This window comes from Centruroides sculpturatus, unplaced genomic scaffold, assembly GCF_000671375.1.
Source record: "Centruroides sculpturatus isolate CEXI.00-Female unplaced genomic scaffold, Cexi_2.0 scaffold245, whole genome shotgun sequence".
NCBI classification, from domain to species: domain Eukaryota; kingdom Metazoa; phylum Arthropoda; class Arachnida; order Scorpiones; family Buthidae; genus Centruroides; species Centruroides sculpturatus.
The window spans coordinates 367,026-385,329 of record NW_019384465.1 but is presented as its reverse complement, the minus strand read 5'-3'; the positions used below and the strand labels follow the sequence as shown (position 1 = coordinate 385,329).

The window sequence follows — 18,304 nt, the reverse complement described above, 5'->3', positions numbered from 1 at the left end:
TGCATTTTTGATTTGTTTATATAATATTTTGGTATTATTTTATGTTGATAAAGATTCTCTTCAAGAGTTTAAACCTATTGATGACTGCATGTTCTTTTTTCTTCTAAATAATATATTATTAAAATGTTAGCCACCAGCCTAAACTAAAGTTGTTTTGTTAGAAATTCATCTGGATATTTGGTCATCTAAATAGTTGAACTTTCATCTGATGCTAGCAAAATATTCTATCATTACCAATTTGTCTTAATATTTTATTTATACCTTTACTAGCCTTGCTGTGCTTCTACCATATTAGGAAATATGAAGAATGAACTAGCCACTGTGGTTACTCAGATGAATTAATCAATGAACCCTTTAACAGTGGGTGAAGTTTAAATAATGCTAATGTTTTTGACTCAATTAATGGGTCATCTTCAGGCATAAACAGTTGAAAATTGAATGCTAGTGTTGGAAGGAAGGAAGAAGGGATACAGTTTAAGCTTGGATATTTAAATTTCACCCACTGTTAAAGGTGCATTGATTAATTCAACTATCATTATTCCTTTTAAGTCAATTTAATTTAAAATTTTATATTTTTGGAATTTGGAATGTTTCAATTCCACACACGGAAAGCTAAGGGTGAAAGGTTTTGTGAAACTTACTGGAATGTTTCAAAATTTATATTCTTAAATCATTTCATTTTGATAAAAATTTCAAAAGTAACAAATTGTAGCATTAATATTTAATTATTGAGAAAAACCTATTGCTATACCATATTTTTTATGAGGAATAAATCTTTTTTAGAATATTAGATACTGCAAAAAATAAGAATGTTTACAGTTTGTCAAAACTGCATGTTTTTCTGAACGGGTCTTTTGAATTTTGTTATCAGTTTCTTCATTTTTCTTTTGTATAAAATAGCTGGAAAGATTTTTGAGGTTTCTAATGTTAAAAAAAAAAACAAAAATCTTTAGAATCTAGCATATAATTTTTGAAAAAAATAAAAATTTCTGATTAATTTAACTAGATCTCTTCAGGTTCAAACTGCACACCACTACTGGATTCCAGAATCAAAAAATTAAGTTAATCAAAAATGCAAAATATGAAATGAACAGCCAGATTCCTTTATTAGACTATTAAGGCTACATTATGTAGCCTGAATAGTCTGATAAAGGAATCTGGCTGTTCGTTTAATGTTTGAAGTAGTTATTGAGTTAGTTGTATTTATAATATAATCAAACATGTTTGTTTTTCTCAAAAGTTAAATGCTGGATTTGTTTTTGTGGCTATATTATTGTTTAATATTCCATTTAAATTTCTGCTCTTTACTGACACAATAATGATTTATTTGCATGGTTTTTCCAAAATTTTCCTTGCACTTTTTCATTTTTAATTTATTAGTCTGGTTGTTTTTTGAATTCCAGTTCTGCTATTTCAGTTTCATTATTGAACTGATTGGAATTAAATTTTTTTTTGTAAGACAAATTAATTATGATTTATCATCAAAAAAACATCAGAACTAGTAACATATACAACAATCTGATCAATTAGTATTGTCAAATGATTGACCAGATTATTTATCAGGCTATATTAAGGCTAATTTAATAAGTAGAAACCACCTACCTGCAGCCAAATTTATTTCTAAGTATTAAATTAATTCTAATATAGTCTGGTAAATAATCTAGCAGATCATTTGCCATTAGAACTAGATTTAACAAAGTTTTATGTTTACATTATGTTATAAGTTACAATTTATATAAATTACATTTTACCAAGTCTGTACCATTTAACAATAAATTTATCTCAGACTTGAATTTTCAAAAGTGGTTTCTGAAGAGTGAGAATTTAGTTATGAAAATATTTCTGCACAATATCAAATAATGATTTGATTAATAAAAATTTGCCTGGGATTCCTCAGAAATATTTCATATATAAAAAGATTCATAACCGGTTTATGTTGGGAAACAGTGCTTTAAAATATTTAACAATTTCACTGAAGTATATCAGATGGATTTGGATCTCATCCAAGACTAAATGCATTTTTTTCAACTTAAATATTATATATTTATATAGCTAGAGATGAAATTCAAACACTCTAATTTTATACTTTAAGCAGTATTTATTTATTTAAAAATTAGCTATTCAATAATTTCACAAACATAAATTCACTGTACAGATATACATTATATATGAGGTGTTTACTTAAACATCTATTCAGGGGCAAAAGATATTTTGTAAGCATTGCATGAGTGTATGGATGTGATGGATGCTTGTTCCAGTAGTAAAATAATTGAAGGGAATCAACTTAATACAATTTAGCATAATACAAATAATTTCCGACTGTAAAGGATAAAAACATTGCAGAAATTGTTATAGAAAAATAAGTTTAAGTTTGTTAGAGAACTTGTTCAAAACAACTACCTTCAGCAGCAATACAAAGATGTAGAATGTTGAGTTTGGCATTATGGATGACATGTAGTTTTCATGAGATCACCATTTTATAGTTCTGTCATATGCTTCTCTTAAGTTGGTCAACGTCGTGCAGCACTGCTGGGTATGCATCATATATCAATACTTTTAATTGACTGCATAGAGACAATCCAGTTTGGGATCAAGTCTGGAATATGTGATGTCCATAGAACAGAGTCATGTTCCTATCCAGCAGTTGCCCAATTGCTCTATGAGCCATTGATGCATGTTTGTCTGGGAATGAGTTTGCACACCATTGTGCCAGTACCAAATCTGTGGTTTTGTTAATGGCAAATCATCGAACTATTCATCCAATGTTATATTTAGGATGTTCAGATATCAGTCATCATGTCACCAATGATTAAGGGACCAAGAAGCTGTTAACCCCAAATTGCACATCACACATTTAGGGTAAACACATACTTGTTTTGTATGTTGCATGCATCATGGAGCATGCTCTGCCCAATGGTGTATATTGTGACAGTTATACACTCCATTTTCAGGAAATGGTTCCTTGTCAGTTCATCAAAGGAGGAGTTATGGTTTGTCATGCTGTAAATTTAACATCTTGTTTTATCACTGAAATCTCTGTATCCTCTGCATGTTGTGCTTATAGTAATGAAATGGATGCATGTCATGGTGATGTATTTAGTTTTTCAGTCTGCTGCAGTCCGCAACCTAACGTAACTAATGCTAGAAAGCTCTCTTAGCCCTTGGATAGAAGTTTAAGTGGACACTCTGCATATGCATAGCTTTGAATTTAAGCTCTAGATCTTAATTGATTTTAAAAAACATAAAGAATATATATGCATTTGGATGCATGTATATTCTTTATATTACTACATATACTAGTGGGTTTTTATCCATTGAAAATTTATGTTCATATTTATCTGTTGATAATTTTAATGCTATCATATCACCAACTTTTAAGTTTAAATCATAAGAATTTATAATTGGAGAACTTCAATACATATTTATTATCTCTTTTTGATACTTTAGTTTTAGAAAATGTTAAAATACTTCTTAACTGTACAAACCAGTACACTTTTCTCTCAACGGATTGGTTATGTGACAAACAAGTTTCAGTTGACTTCAGGCAAACTTATTTGTCAGATAATCAACTCTTTGCTGGAAAAGTGCTCTGATTATTACAGTTAGGTATTGAAATATGTTTCAGTTTTCTGAGGTTACATTTTGTTTAAACATTAAATTTATCTTTGTAACAAATTAAAAATTTAGAATTAATGTTGTATGTGATAATGAGATCCTTGAATCCTGGATACATTTTTTAGACACAAGAAAAGATTGTATATCATTGTGATAAATGGACATGCAGTAAATATCCTACATCTTATATTATCAAAATATACAAGTAAATAATTATATTTGCTAGGTTACTTTTGATAATTTTGAATTTATCTGTTAGTTTTAATATTTTGGTTATAATTTAGACTATTCTAGTTATATGTGAATGGTTAAAAATAATATGATATANAAAATACGCTCAAGTCATTCTGAGCACTTTGTCTAACGAATGCTAAATATTATTTATTTAAAAAAATTAATTAATTTTCTAATTAAATTTTTATCAAGTTTCAAAGATGTTTTATAAATAAAACATCTAGATATTTCATAATTATAAAAATATTTCTTAAAATTGCAGGTGGCGCATCGTATTTATAAATAATTATTTTCTATTTATATCTAGCGTACGATATAATACGTAATAATTTATAAAATTAAATTTTATTTAAGATCATAAATTTAAAAATAAATTAATTTATATATATATCAATTTTTAATTGTGATAATAATTTATAATTTAGAATAATTTTAAAGCGAAAAAATGTAAAAAAAAACAGACGAACAATTATCCGTTTAGCGCCATCTGTCATCAATTTATATCATTAATTTTTAAAATAACGAATATGGGAATATATAACAAGGTAAAGATTTATTTTTGTAATTTAAAAAAAAATTCTTGATATAAATGGCTTAAAGAATATGGAAAATCAATAAGAAATGTCTCGCGTACAATAAAATCAGTAATCTTAAGATGGAGATCAAAATAATCGGATATTCTGTAAAGAACTTTCAGCGAGTGGAGTTATAAAAATGCATTTTATGACGTCCGAGGTAATACAAAATGGAGGAAATTAAAGTTTATTTGAGAAAATGGATGCCATTCAGAACCAGAAGCATATTCTACACAAATAAATCTGATATATAAATAGGATCTTCGAGAGATTGTATGGGGCCTGGGTCCCTTCGCCATTTTGCTTTTTTTTTGAATACAAATAAAACACATAAAATGTTTCTTTATTAATAAAACGCAAACTCGATTTTGTGTTTTGTTAATAAAAAGAACATTTTTAGAGATAGGAACCACTATTTTTATAGGGTAATGGCCCCCTATTATTTTTCTCGGTTGTATGACGATCAGTCAAAAAATGATCCTCTCCTTCTAGCATTTTTGCATTGTTTTGGATTCGGGGACCCTTGAAACGTCGAGAAATGCAAAAAATTTGGGATATTTTCTGTATATGTGAATACCGTAATGTGGGGATACTTTGCTCCGATAGGGGCTACTATGCATCACTTTACGAATCACATTTACTGAGATATGGCAAGTAAAATATGAAATATATTTAAATGATTAATATTTTACTTATCATAGGTCGGTAAATGTGATTTGCAAAGTATCCTCACATTATGGTATTAGTATGGATGGGGGACATGATTTTCTTCACTCATTTTGAAGCTTAATAACTCCTGTGCCCTTTGTCGAAAATTTCTGAAAATTTTTTAGGGAGGTTTGTGTTATGAGGGGGAAATTTTACTAGAAATTTTCAGGAAAATTGGACTGTTGGTTCGGAGATATGACTACATCTCCTTAATATCTCTCAAACCAACCCGAAGGCTTAAAGATAATGGTAGTAATTATTAGAGATGAAAACAAATAAAGAATACTGGGAAAGGCTAACAACAACATTTCCAGTTTGTTTTTTTATAGGAATATTACAGGATCTCTAGATTTTCTTCGAGTCAGGGTAAAAAATCTCTACCTCTCCCTGTCGATGGCCTCGTATATAAAGCACTACATATTTAATTATGTTATATACAAGTATTGTATATACTTAATAGTGATCTGCTAGGCAAAGAAGAAAAATATATTTTCTTCTCTTTGACATCTTTATATTCTTTTTTGAACATATTTTTCAGAATATTTTTTTGTTTTTATTTTATATTTTGAAAAATTGATTAAGAATATAGAAGTAACTTTCTGTTTCTTTTCATTCATTCAAGAATACAGAATTAACAGACTANCAGTTTCTTCATTTTTCTTTTGTATAAAATAGCTGGAAAGATTTTTGAGGTTTCTAATGTTAAAAAAAAAAACAAAAATCTTTAGAATCTAGCATATAATTTTTGAAAAAAATAAAAATTTCTGATTAATTTAACTAGATCTCTTCAGGTTCAAACTGCACACCACTACTGGATTCCAGAATCAAAAAATTAAGTTAATCAAAAATGCAAAATATGAAATGAACAGCCAGATTCCTTTATTAGACTATTAAGGCTACATTATGTAGCCTGAATAGTCTGATAAAGGAATCTGGCTGTTCGTTTAATGTTTGAAGTAGTTATTGAGTTAGTTGTATTTATAATATAATCAAACATGTTTGTTTTTCTCAAAAGTTAAATGCTGGATTTGTTTTTGTGGCTATATTATTGTTTAATATTCCATTTAAATTTCTGCTCTTTACTGACACAATAATGATTTATTTGCATGGTTTTTCCAAAATTTTCCTTGCACTTTTTCATTTTTAATTTATTAGTCTGGTTGTTTTTTGAATTCCAGTTCTGCTATTTCAGTTTCATTATTGAACTGATTGGAATTAAATTTTTTTTTGTAAGACAAATTAATTATGATTTATCATCAAAAAAACATCAGAACTAGTAACATATACAACAATCTGATCAATTAGTATTGTCAAATGATTGACCAGATTATTTATCAGGCTATATTAAGGCTAATTTAATAAGTAGAAACCACCTACCTGCAGCCAAATTTATTTCTAAGTATTAAATTAATTCTAATATAGTCTGGTAAATAATCTAGCAGATCATTTGCCATTAGAACTAGATTTAACAAAGTTTTATGTTTACATTATGTTATAAGTTACAATTTATATAAATTACATTTTACCAAGTCTGTACCATTTAACAATAAATTTATCTCAGACTTGAATTTTCAAAAGTGGTTTCTGAAGAGTGAGAATTTAGTTATGAAAATATTTCTGCACAATATCAAATAATGATTTGATTAATAAAAATTTGCCTGGGATTCCTCAGAAATATTTCATATATAAAAAGATTCATAACCGGTTTATGTTGGGAAACAGTGCTTTAAAATATTTAACAATTTCACTGAAGTATATCAGATGGATTTGGATCTCATCCAAGACTAAATGCATTTTTTTCAACTTAAATATTATATATTTATATAGCTAGAGATGAAATTCAAACACTCTAATTTTATACTTTAAGCAGTATTTATTTATTTAAAAATTAGCTATTCAATAATTTCACAAACATAAATTCACTGTACAGTTTATTAATTCAAAAAAATTTTCATTCTGTATAAATATATAATAAAGTTACTTAGTAGATTTTTTTTAGGGGTCATCCATTAATTATATGTACAGTTTAAGAGAAAGATTGTGAAAAGTACATCATTATACTGTACATAATAAGGAGGGAGGGAGTCAATGCATTATCTACAGTGGGCCTTTTTTAGTGGTGTTAATGGCATACTGATTTGTTTTTATAAGCCTACTTAAAGTCATGTGTATAAACTGTCAGTTAGAAAATATTTATAGAACTTTTTTAAAGTAATTTCCTCAGTGTTGGAGCTCCTTGAACTATTGTTAATTCAAGGAGCTCCAACACTGAGGAAATTTGGGAAGGGAATTGTGAAAACCACATTGTTGTATACAGGCAGAGAGATGGTTAAAAACTGTATATGTAATTAATGGGAAACTCCTTATTTTATTTTATTACAAAGATTTATTTTAGAAGGATCAAAACTCCTTCCATTATAAGAAACTATTATGGCAAAATACAGACTTAATCAATTATGTAGATAAGTAATTAGTTGAAATTATAGTCATTATAGTAAATCATTTATCTACAGTAATGAATTTTATATAAATAGTTATAATTTTTAATGATTTTTCTGCTTTCAAGATGATTATAAACAAATTTGATATCCTATAAATATTAATAATACTGGTAATATTTGTTTGCTTTATATAGTCATGAATATAAGTTATCATTATAGGTATTTATTTATTACGTACAAATTTTTGTAGGAAATTTCAAGTAACAAATTTGAAGAATCTTCAAGTGAAGAAAATTCTTCAAAGTTTCCTGATCTTAAGATATCTACAACTCAAAGCCATCCTTCTTTATACCTTGCAAAATGTGTTTCAGATAATGCAAATAAAGATTTAAATAAATCAGTAGAAAATTTTGAAAATAATTCAATTGTAAATGATTTGAGATCTGAGACTAATCAAGCCAAAGAAAGTATTTGTAATGGTAAACAAAATCATGATTCATATATAATGGAAAGTGAATGCACTCTCAGTCAAAATGAGGAAACTGTTTGCAATAATAATGTTGAAGATAATTTGAATATTTTGGAAGATGATAGTGCACATAATAATGCTGAAGTAATTATTAATTATAAGCAGAATATAGAAGATACTACTGCAGAATTTGGGGCAAACAATTTTCAATTTACAAATAATGGACTCAAAAATATATCAATTGATGAAAACAGTAAAGCTCCACAAATAATGGTATATAATCTAAATGACAAAGAAACAAATTCTTCTTTAACTGTTGAAAACTTTGAGCCTTTACTTCAAGATAGTGAAGCTCTTCCAGTAACAGAATTGCAAAATAATGAAATATTAGAGACATTGTCTGATAACGAAAACTACATTTCACCTAACTGCAGTCCATCGGCACCATTATATTTCATTGCATCGCCTGAAAGTAAAGTCAATGGAGACATTTCAAAATCATTAAATATGCCGGATTCGCAAAATAATGTGTCCGAAGAGCCTCTTACAAGGAATGAATTTTTGTCTTCAGTACAGAATGACATTTTGCATTTGTTAGATCCTAATGAAGTAAATTCTGTTCCATTAACTAATAAAGTGCAACCTCCTGTAACAACTCAATTTTATTTATATCCTGCAGATCCTCAGTTTAGTCTTTGTAATAACAGAATGATAAACTGTACAAATAATTCACCAAATTTTAGATATAATTCACAAGTTCCTATAGAAAGTCCTCAGCAATTTGTCTTTACGCAACTTCCACATGCTACTTTTCATGGCCCTCAAGTTATTACAACTCATTCTCTTATATCAAGAAATGAAAATTTGCCATTGATGACATCTCAAGGACAGTTCATTTCTTCTCAACCGAATGCGCAAATAACATCTATGTTTCCTTTTCCAATATCATCATATAATCAGAATAATGATCAGGTTTTAAGGCACAAATCTCCCCAGTTTTATGCAGATACTTTTGTCAACAACAGAACAACGATCAACAAGAATACAAGTTATTCTGTTCCAAATTTATGTCCACAGGTGAGCCTTTTAAAACCTTTCTTTAATAATCGTGATATAAGTTATTTGACTTTTGTAATTTGCATTTTTCAGAATAAGCCAGCATTGTCCAATAGATATTTTGTACATGATAATAAATCTGGATCTCCTCAACAAGGATCAATTTTTAATGAAGTTCATTATATGAATTCTGACAATAGACCTTATGAAAACATTTCTACTCCATTACGAAAGCAACATGTAAACATTTTATCAGATCCTCACAAAGAATATAATGTGTATCCTATTGAATCAGTGAAACATGCTACACTTAGTTCTGCTACTGATCCAAAATGTCAAGAAAATCCAAAAGATTCAGTTCAAACAACAAATAATACCACATCCAATTCAAATATTTGCTTAGTTAATTCGGAACAGTTCCAGCAAATATCACCATCTTTAAATGACTTTCCTTTTCAAAAATCCTCAGAAGTAATTAATTCGATGCTGACTTCATTCCAGCCATCGTCGAGTTTAGAACCTAAAGTGTATCCAGATAAAGCAAATGTTATTATTCCTTTATCCATCCCGAATGGTCAGACAGAATTACATTACAATTTGGCAAGTGTTCTTGGAAATCATTCTCAATATGTTTATTATGTAAGTAGGCATATTTCAGTTATTCAGTTATTTATAGCAATGGTTGATATTTATGATTCAAATTATTTTTTCAGGTGCCTGACATATTGCAAAGTGTACAAAAGAATCATTCTCATCCAGATTCCATTTATTCTTCTAGTGAAACATCTCCACCAATCAAAGAGCATACAATGACATTCCTTACTCCATCTCTCCTTAACCAGTCTTCTAGAATGGATCCAAATACTGTTGCTCCAGTTTCCTCTTCAAATAATAAACAAATAGGTAATCAATAAGTTACAGTTCATGTATTAATGAATTTAATTAAACAAACATCATTACTTTTTAAAAAGAAGTAGATGTAACAGTATGTTATTTAATTTTTTGTGTTAATTGTCACCCTAAGAGCCTTTAAAAAAGACTGTTTTAGATGCTTGCAACACACTTCATTCAAGTTAACTTGTTTAATGAATCGGTGAACATAAAAAATTTATGTAAAATTGTAGTTTTGTCGGCAAATAATTAAAATTTGTATAAAACATTGTCACTTCTTCAATTATTTGTGAAAAAAACAGATGAGAACGACGAACATCCGGCCATTAACTCCACAATAAAGTGTATGTAATATACAGCAGTTCAGTTGTATGAAAAACATGAAGATCTTCAAATTTTCTCAAGCTGGACATGGCACAATTTTTTGGAAGGAGCGTATGTTTTGTCGAAAAATTTTCAAGAAAATTTCTGACAGAATCTCTTCAGTATCGAGCAATTTAACCGGACTAACGACAATGGTAACAAGCTACAAAATAATCATCAGCTCAGACACCAAAGTTGGTTATTGTAATTTGTAATATCGATTGAAGAAACCGGTAAATAATAATGATATACAAGATGTAAATCCACGAAATTTTGCGAATAAAAAAAAAATATTTGAAATATTACAAAAGTGTAATTATTCTTTAAAAAAATGCAAAAACAATATAGCAGTTAATACACGAACGTTACGTTACTCGACCAGAGATCGCTAGTATCGCCAACGTCACCGACTATATTGATTGCCATATAAAAATTGAAGTACCCGGATCAGCTAGCTGGTCTGTTATGGCGGATCTGGGGGGAAGCGAGTTAGCAAATGGATACGATACGTGGATAGAAACACTTTAATAAAAAGGATAATTCTTGCGTATATATATATGTGCGCCATCATGTCCTCCCATCGAGAAGGAGACGGTCACCATTATCAGTTCGTAGGACCTTATCGTCTCGAGAGAACTCTGGGAAAAGGACAGACAGGTGAGTTTAGCTGCAGTGCTGATGTTTGAAACTAAACACCTAAACTTCCCCCTGTAAAATTGTCCTGAGGGCGAAATTTAAGCGTTAACGCGTAAACTCCAAGAGCCAGATACCTTACCGAAATTTCGATATTGTTTTTATTATAGTCGGGATTATTTTTTTTCTCTTATTTTTAAAATTTCTACCTGTCAGGTGTTAAGTTTATGCCTGCATAAATATGAAAAGTGTGGTATATAGATTAGATTCTTCGAGTCTTGCGATAATTAACGACTTTATCGATTATTTTACCGTCACGTGTATAGAGTAGGAAAGTCCCATCGTTCGCAGTCTGTCTGTCTGCCGTGGATTTTTGGAGATTTTGATGAATTGTTTACGTCTCCGTACGGATAAATACAAGATTTTCTGGTTATTTTCTTCTCTCCAAATCTAGATTTAGTAATACAGTTTAAAGCATTCCTATAAAACACTCCGCTGCTCGGTCTCTATATCATGGAAGAAAGTTCGTATATAAAACCACTTTAAAAAATATTTTTTCCTATATATATTTTACTTTAAAGTAATATATTTTAAGTGCATTATTTCTAGGATTTCAGTATAAATAAATTTTAAAATTTATAAGAGACGAAAAGATAGATTTAAAAAGTTGTAATTCCCGTAATGTTTATGGAATTCCCGCGTAATTATGTCGTATTTATTAATCATAAACTGCTTATTGTTATGATTTTAACGGAAATTCTTCTAGAAATGGGCATTTTACACTCCAATGAAGAATCTTTTAGGCAGAACGGTAGTAAAACCCCCTGACTATAGTTTAGTGGAAACAAATGAAGTTGAGGGTCGACACTTGTAACGAAAAAATATCTTCTCCCGAGACAACAGTAATCAGATACCGACAGAAGTAGACTTACTTGTCATGTTACTGTCAAGAAAGTTATATTAATACTGATTACTCGTCTAGTAGGATTTTCTCTTTTTCTCTAACTATTTATCCATTTTTGCCTTGTTCTAGATAAACAAACAATCTTATAGATCAATTTTCGTCAAGAAATTAAATCAATTTCAAGGTTAATCACGTGCTTTTAAGAGAGAAAAAAGCGTAATGAAGTTGCTCAGTCCTATGATTAAACAATGATTTAATAATAACGTATTAATATCGATTTACATCCCGTAACAAAAATTATCCCTTTTTGAAAAATTATTATAGTAAAAAATATATAATTATACAATTAAAAAAGTAAAAAAGTCGTTTTATAAACATTATCGTTTAAAAATTATTAATTTTTATAATTTTAAATTGATTTTTAAACTAAACTTCTGCCGGTTGTGTTTCCCTGCATGGCTCGGTTATCGTGCAGTGAAGTGTTATTTACAGGAGTTATTTAAAAAAAAATACGTACTCGCACGATCAGAATGAGTGATTATAATTTGTAGAACATCGATATAACGTATTTTATATTAAAAAAAAACAATAATTTTTGATAGAAGATGAGCTATTCAAGGACTTCTAGTTTCTTATAATCGATCAATCATCGAACCTTCTATGAAAGATTTACTACATAATCCCTTGATGATACAGACACTTCAGAAATGTACATTATCGAGTTTATGTATTTGCTTCCTTTTTCAATTCAAGCCTTAAGTTGACAATAGCACTGCCTGCTACTGATCTCTCTGTCTCTATCTCTCTGACTGTTACTGATCTCTGTTATTAATCATTGCTCAGATACTTCGACCTTTCCTGCTGAATACATAAAATAATACTGACTTTTATAAAACATTTTCCCCTTAATTTTTGCAGCCGATTTTTCTCTGTAATTTCTCCCCCTATTTAATTTTAATTTTACGAAATTACTCTTCATAGATTAGTCACATTATCGGTAAATGTCCCGCAGGCATCTGGAATCACGCAGAGTTAATCCTTAGGATCTAGATACGTAACCATTCCATCAACAACGGGTCAAAAGATATAATTCGGACGTATAATATCTAATTAAATCATTGAAATTTATCGGAAAATCCTTCAAAGAAAAATCTAAAAATATAATATTTAATAATTAGAATAAATAAATTAAAGACGAGAAATTTTAACGAAGAAAACGGTTAAGAAAATTTTCGAAAGTTTTAATATTTTACTAAAATATAACCTCATCCGTTATTGGAGGAGAAAAATGCGCGTGCGCTTGCTCACGAGATACTTGAAGAGAATCAATGAAAACGGAATTCATTCAAATTTTGACGTCATCGCCAAACACCGAGTCCATTTGATGACGTGATTTGAATTTTTAAAATTTTATTATAATTATTTATTATTATATATTTTTTTACATAAAACATATTTAATTTTATTCTAATAGGTTTGGTGAAACTGGGTGTGCATTGCATAACCGGAAGAAAAGTGGCCATTAAGATAATTAATAGAGAAAAGTTAAGCGAATCTGTTTTACAGAAAGTAAGTTTATTTATTTACTTATTTATTTAAATTAATGTTTACCTTTAAGAAATTTTAAAATTAAGCATAGATTTTATATGTTAAAGTGGATGGTTTGAGGTAGATGCCATCATTTATAGCAAGGAAAATTGATGTTAAGTAATTAGGAGCGTCAAAAAATGCCTCAAAATAGAATTACATAGCNATTGATTATTTGTTAAAATTTTTATTTTTTTAAATACAAAATAGGTCAGACCCGTCCTAGTTTTAAGGGAAATGATTAGACAAACGGACGGTCTTTGAAATAGACTGACGAGCACCTGTAGCTCTAAAAATCACTTAATTCCTGTTCGTTCTCGGGGGAAATGACGTCATATAGTCCAAGCTAACCAATCTTTCATTTCCGGTTGAAGTTTCTATTCGGCAGGCGGAAAGATTGGCGGTTTGCCGTTGTTATGACGATGGATTGTTGCCATTTTGTAAAAAGGGTGTTATTGCAAAAACCACGAGGTGGGAAGAGTAAATGTGGCCATCATTTTCTAAAATATCGAGAGATTAATGATGGATTTTTAAATATATACATAAAAAAAAGAAGTAATATTTAAATATTATTTATGAAAATGACAGTTATTTAACTATTTAAATAACTAATAACATAGATCTCGATGGTCATAATAGAGCAATCGATAATATCTAAATTGTAATTTAATTATTTAAATCTTTCAGTGTTATTATTATTATTTTATTTAAATTATTAAAGCTATTAATAGAAGTATTATTAATACTTAACATTGCCAAAATTTTTTAAAATTTATTTATTTTTTAAATTATAACCCTGTTTGGAGATTACTATCGCATTATGATACGTAACTTTGAACGAGCCAATTAGGTTTTTTCTACAGAATCACGTGACGAGAGTTTTTTTTCAAAATTTAAATCGATCAATCTTATCATTAACAAAATATTATTATATATTAATATTATTTGACAAGAAAAATATTATATGAAATAATTTTCGGTTATATATTTAAAAAATTTTTTAAAAGTTTTAACCATTAACCTGTCTTTACCTTTACGCTGATGTTAACATAGACAAAATCCAGATGCTTATCTGTTATAGGAATTTATGGAATTTATAGCAGACCGTACCAAGATGTGGGAAAGGTATCGGATATTTCGTTATATTTATCGTAAACACAATGGTTCGGATCAATAAATCACATTATTACAGGCGGTTTCTAGTGTGGAATTTGTAAATTTCTTTACCATTTCGCATCAATGTAATTTATACTCTTAGCGACATTTATTCATCAATTTAATGTTATTTTTTTGGTACCATTTATAAATGTCAAAAGCGTCTGTAAGGTTGTTTCATTAAGACATTCCACAGCCGCTTTAATATACTTTTAAAGGATGGTTAATTAGAAAAGTCAGCTTCACTCCTCTCTCTCTCTTTCTCTCGTATTAAAGTTATTAAAGTAGTCGGGAATACTTAGACCACGGACCAATATTTTTAAAAGTAACGCGAACTTTCTCAAAATACGCTCAAGTCATTCTGAGCACTTTGTCTAACGAATGCTAAATATTATTTATTTAAAAAAATTAATTAATTTTCTAATTAAATTTTTATCAAGTTTCAAAGATGTTTTATAAATAAAACATCTAGATATTTCATAATTATAAAAATATTTCTTAAAATTGCAGGTGGCGCATCGTATTTATAAATAATTATTTTCTATTTATATCTAGCGTACGATATAATACGTAATAATTTATAAAATTAAATTTTATTTAAGATCATAAATTTAAAAATAAATTAATTTATATATATATCAATTTTTAATTGTGATAATAATTTATAATTTAGAATAATTTTAAAGCGAAAAAATGTAAAAAAAAACAGACGAACAATTATCCGTTTAGCGCCATCTGTCATCAATTTATATCATTAATTTTTAAAATAACGAATATGGGAATATATAACAAGGTAAAGATTTATTTTTGTAATTTAAAAAAAAATTCTTGATATAAATGGCTTAAAGAATATGGAAAATCAATAAGAGATGTCTCGCGTACAATAAAATCAGTAATCTTAAGATGGAGATCAAAATAATCGGATATTCTGTAAAGAACTTTCAGCGAGTGGAGTTATAAAAATGCATTTTATGACGTCCGAGGTAATACAAAATGGAGGAAATTAAAGTTTATTTGAGAAAATGGATGCCATTCAGAACCAGAAGCATATTCTACACAAATAAATCTGATATATAAATAGGATCTTCGAGAGATTGTATGGGGCCTGGGTCCCTTCGCCATTTTGCTTTTTTTTTGAATACAAATAAAACACATAAAATGTTTCTTTATTAATAAAACGCAAACTCGATTTTGTGTTTTGTTAATAAAAAGAACATTTTTAGAGATAGGAACCACTATTTTTATAGGGTAATGGCCCCCTATTATTTTTCTCGGTTGTATGACGATCAGTCAAAAAATGATCCTCTCCTTCTAGCATTTTTGCATTGTTTTGGATTCGGGGACCCTTGAAACGTCGAGAAATGCAAAAAATTTGGGATATTTTCTGTATATGTGAATACCGTAATGTGGGGATACTTTGCTCCGATAGGGGCTACTATGCATCACTTTACGAATCACATTTACTGAGATATGGCAAGTAAAATATGAAATATATTTAAATGATTAATATTTTACTTATCATAGGTCGGTAAATGTGATTTGCAAAGTATCCTCACATTATGGTATTAGTATGGATGGGGGACATGATTTTCTTCACTCATTTTGAAGCTTAATAACTCCTGTGCCCTTTGTCGAAAATTTCTGAAAATTTTTTAGGGAGGTTTGTGTTATGAGGGGGAAATTTTACTAGAAATTTTCAGGAAAATTGGACTGTTGGTTCGGAGATATGACTACATCTCCTTAATATCTCTCAAACCAACCCGAAGGCTTAAAGATAATGGTAGTAATTATTAGAGATGAAAACAAATAAAGAATACTGGGAAAGGCTAACAACAACATTTCCAGTTTGTTTTTTTATAGGAATATTACAGGATCTCTAGATTTTCTTCGAGTCAGGGTAAAAAATCTCTACCTCTCCCTGTCGATGGCCTCGTATATAAAGCACTACATATTTAATTATGTTATATACAAGTATTGTATATACTTAATAGTGATCTGCTAGGCAAAGAAGAAAAATATATTTTCTTCTCTTTGACATCTTTATATTCTTTTTTGAACATATTTTTCAGAATATTTTTTTGTTTTTATTTTATATTTTGAAAAATTGATTAAGAATATAGAAGTAACTTTCTGTTTCTTTTCATTCATTCAAGAATACAGAATTAACAGACTATTTCTTTTCATAAGAATATAGAAAATATGTTTAAGAAAAGAATGTAAAGTAGCAATTAATGAAATATTTTCATGAAATTAATTAAAAATAATTTTTTTTATTCAATAATTCTGCTTTAATTTTTTTTAGAAGAAATTGATTAATGCAAAAACAGAATTATTAAATAAAAGAAACTATTTTTACATAATTTCATGAGAATATTTTATAATTTCATGGATACATGCTACTTTTACATTCATTTTTTTTTGAGATATGTTTTTATATTTTCTGTTTTTAGAATATATAAGACACAAAATTGTTTATTTAAAGTAAATAGTTAACATTTTAAATTTCATTTTATGAAAATATTTGAATATTTTATGGATATTTAACATAATTTATATTCTTATTATGAATTTTTTTTAGATTTTTTAATATTAAAAATAAGAAAGAATCTGTTTCTATTTTTGAGAAACAGTCAAATCCAAATATTTTTCTCTTAACTTTTAAATATTTTAACGTTTTTAATTTTATTCCATAAAAATATTTCAATAATTAATAGATATTTTGCATTTTTACATTATTTTTTGAAGGTATATCACAGACTTCATTTGTATTTTTTATATTTTCTATTATATGAAATAATCTAAGAGTATGTAAAACAGAATTATAGGCGTGTATCCTAAAAATCTACACAAATTTCAATAGCATTTTCCGGTAATTAAATGAATTCGATAGAAGAAATGTGATTGGCAGATTTTATTCTGAAAATCTTACACAGTTAATAACTTCTCTGCAATAGGAGTTTCACGGAATAGTGTATAGCAATATTTCAAGGGTAAAGCAAAGAAAACCTGCAGAAAGAAAAACAGGAAGTGGTCGATAGAGGAGGAAAATGACTGAAAGGAATAGAAATCGCAGGAAAAGTTGGTAAACTCTTGGAAATTGGGAAGAAAGTTCAAAATTTCACACGTTCGCCTGAAGGAACGTCAAATGACTCTCAAGAAGTGAATGTCTGCTCCAAAATACACGACCAAGCAACTTGCTACTCAAAAAACCCCGAGGAAGCTGCTTGATGGAGTCTCTAAGGCATCAAACAATCTCAATATGGTTTTGGACGACGAGCCTTATTTTACTTTTAATAGAAGTGAATATCCTGGCAACAATTACTACTTTACCAAAGAAGGGCTAGATGTAGATCATGAAGTCAAATTCAAATGACAGTTGTAAGTTTTTGCCGAAATTTTTGGTTTTGCTGGCAATCAGTCCAAAGGGATGTTCAGAGACCTGTATTACCATGGTGCTGGCTCTCCATCACCAAAGAAATGTATGGTAACGAATGCATTCAGAAGATGCTAGTATCTTCCTAAAGAAATATTATCCTGATCAAAAATATGTCTTCTGGCCGTTTATAGTCATCATTCATTTTAAGCTCACGACACAGTTGCTAGGTTGGGCCATTACGAAGTTTGATACATTTCCGTTAATCCAACGTTCCAAACGTTCGCAACTGAGATCAAT

General features: G+C 28.7%; 2 protein-coding genes across 2 annotated transcripts in view; both read left to right on the top strand.

The window, feature by feature from the left end:
- The first annotated feature begins 7,466 nt into the window (after positions 1–7,466).
- On the top strand, positions 7,467–10,697 carry LOC111621014. Its single transcript, XM_023363053.1, has 3 exons — positions 7,467–9,119; positions 9,192–9,737; positions 9,812–10,697. The coding sequence occupies exons 1-3, from the start codon at positions 8,079–8,081 to the stop codon at positions 10,010–10,012; spliced, it is 1,788 nt and encodes a 595-aa protein (XP_023218821.1). The 5' UTR covers positions 7,467–8,078; the 3' UTR covers positions 10,013–10,697.
- A 102-nt stretch (positions 10,698–10,799) lies between these two features.
- LOC111621028 (serine/threonine-protein kinase BRSK2-like) overlaps positions 10,800–18,304 on the top strand; it is a 60,954-nt gene continuing 53,449 nt past the window's right edge. The window contains exons 1-2 of the mRNA XM_023363070.1: positions 10,800–11,009; positions 13,364–13,458. Coding sequence (XP_023218838.1) covers positions 10,910–11,009; positions 13,364–13,458 — 195 coding nt within the window. The 5' untranslated portion in view covers positions 10,800–10,909. The remainder of the gene's footprint in view (positions 11,010–13,363; positions 13,459–18,304) is intronic.

Excerpts from the sequence above, each read along its gene's own strand:
- LOC111621014 (XM_023363053.1), top strand. The coding sequence starts at position 8,079 with ATGGAAAGTGAATGCACTCTCAGTCAAAATGAGGAAACTGTTTGCAAT. Across the intron at positions 9,120-9,191 it reads TTCCAAATTTATGTCCACAG|AATAAGCCAGCATTGTCCAA; the intron begins GTGAGCCTTTTA and ends TGCATTTTTCAG. Across the intron at positions 9,738-9,811 it reads ATTCTCAATATGTTTATTAT|GTGCCTGACATATTGCAAAG; the intron begins GTAAGTAGGCAT and ends TTATTTTTTCAG.